This window comes from Salarias fasciatus, chromosome 11 (assembly GCF_902148845.1).
Source record: "Salarias fasciatus chromosome 11, fSalaFa1.1, whole genome shotgun sequence".
Classification (NCBI taxonomy): Eukaryota; Metazoa; Chordata; class Actinopteri; order Blenniiformes; family Blenniidae; genus Salarias; species Salarias fasciatus.
This window is the reverse complement of record NC_043755.1, coordinates 4,151,281-4,153,559: the sequence shown is the minus strand read 5'-3', so window position 1 is coordinate 4,153,559 and position 2,279 is coordinate 4,151,281. Positions and strand designations below refer to the sequence as shown.

The window sequence follows — 2,279 nt, the reverse complement described above, 5'->3', positions numbered from 1 at the left end:
TATCAATCCTTATAATGTACTTGTCATATTAAAAACACAACTCAAAGTGTGTTACAATATCAATATAATGAGGAACAAAAATGGTTGTAGTGTTACGAAAGACTACATTATGCAGTTCTGGAGCAAACAATTTCTCATTATCATAGAGTCAAATTTTTACCAAATAGAGTAAAATGCACAAAGATTTTCAAAATTATTATGGGCTAGGGAAAGAAAAGTCAAAAGTACATCCTCGAATTAGCTGGAAATTAATATAATTTGCCGACATTAACAATTTCTCCTCAGTGGAACCCCAAAACAACTGAAACACAGCACGGCTTTCCCAGACACTGACACGTGTGTCACAGTTTCATTGACACACGACAGATTTTGGTTCCACCAGCACTTTGTCTGTGATATGGAACTTCAGCGCCTTCCAGTTCAGCACGTTCCCCGGAGTGAAACTCAGCTCGTCGACGTAGCTCTTAATCTCACAGGAAGAGAGGACGTAGTCCCACATGTGGACGTCCGACATCATCCCGACAAAAGCCTGATCGCTGTCGAATCCTCCACCGTGAGAATCCTGCTCCTGTGGGGGAACGTAGAGCGACAGAGGAAAAAAACTTGTCTGCATTCACCTTTAAACTTTTACACCTTAGAAATAACCAATCCAAATTCAGAAACCAGTGATGGATAATTGATCGTGACATTAAGCAATACAACCATACCTGTCCAAGAATGATCATCGGGGTTCCAGTTATAGCTGATGAGGTGGGGGCATATAGGCGAATTGTCGGCCTTCCATTAAACCACAGCTGCACCAGTCCGGTCGCTGAGTCCCAGGTGGTGCAGATGGAGTGCCACATGTTGGGTTTGTAGTCCAGTCCCCTGAAGTCTGACCTCTTTCCCATGATGTAAGCCGCCATCTCCTTATGGGTTTCATCCCAAAATATGAGGAAAGAGTTGGGGAACCCAGAGGTGGACATCGAGAAGAGGCTGTGGTCTCTTCTGATGTCAGTGAACGATCTGCAGATACGACACACTGGCTTGTTATGAGGTCGGTGACAGTCAGAGAGGAAGTGTGTGTTCATCAGGTTTGACGTTAAATTACTACCTGTGGCAGAGAGTCACAGCTTTCAATTGTTGTTTGGTTGTTATCAGCCTGACACGAGCTTGGTCGTTATGCACCGGGAACGTGAACGTTTTCCCAGAGAGATCTGAACAATAATCAAAAGTGTTCATTAAAATAATTTAATTATTATCATTGGTAACAGCATGTGATAAGTCACTCTGTCAGGGGAACAAAAAAAAAAATTACAATTAAAGTCATAATAAAAAAACAAGCAAAATACTGCTGTGACTTTAGTTAAATATTGCTTAAATATGTACGTTTAAATATGTATCAAACTTTTAAATCACATTTGCTTGAAAATAAAGGGAACAAATCATTTCTGTTATAAATTTTATTTTTTTTTTCACATGTAACAAACACAGGTTAACATCACAAAATTTGGAAATATGTCAAATTTTTGAAGCCACTTCACCTGTATGAAGAAAAATAAACCGAGGAATGCGAAAAGTAATAGTAACATTCTATATATTATTCTGTATTATAATTAAACCTGATTAATCTTTGCTTTGAATATTGCTTTACACAGAGCATTTTAAAATGTCATCACTAAAAATTAGACTTTAAAAAAAACAACAACAACAATGTGTATTTGCCTACTAACGTTTTAAAAAATAATCCTGATTTTCACTGCGTTAAATCAGACACATCCATACCTTGAACACTTGCAGCTCTCGCTGCCAGCATGGCCAGAACAATGAGCAGCTTCATCTGTGAGGAGAAGAAAAATCACGATAAGTTAGATTTTCTGAGGCAAATTTCACAATGTTTGTTTGCTCCAAATGCACACAGTCAAAAAACAGAAAACAAAATCACCGTCTACAATAATCTGATGGATGTTTTCATCTTACCTTGAAATCTACGCCAGACCTGAGTGATCAGCACTGACAGGTTGGTGGGTCTTATATAGTCACAGTCGCTCCTCTCCAAACTGAGTGACCACCAAACCATTTACTTCCTGAACTGGTTCTTCTTCATTTTTGCATCACACACACCCTTGTCCAGCATGCACAGTATGTTGATCAATCAACAAAATTCACTGAGAGTCCACCCTGAGATTTAAAAGAGCTTTGCTCTACATTGCTGATTCCTCAATGCCACAATGAAAACACTAACTCACATGCTCTAAACAAAGTTTAAAGTTCATCTATCCATGAATAGTTCACTGTGT

General features: G+C 38.8%; 1 protein-coding gene across 1 annotated transcript; it reads right to left on the bottom strand.

Moving 5' to 3' along the window:
- Positions 1–349: 349 nt before the first annotated feature.
- Positions 350–1,819, bottom strand: LOC115396894 (female protein-like). Its single transcript, XM_030102971.1, has 4 exons — positions 1,765–1,819; positions 1,094–1,196; positions 708–1,005; positions 350–568 (listed from the first exon to the last, which is right to left on the bottom strand). Exons 1-4 carry the CDS (start codon positions 1,817–1,819, stop codon positions 350–352), a joined length of 675 nt encoding a protein of 224 aa, XP_029958831.1.
- Between the last annotated feature and the right edge of the window lie 460 nt (positions 1,820–2,279).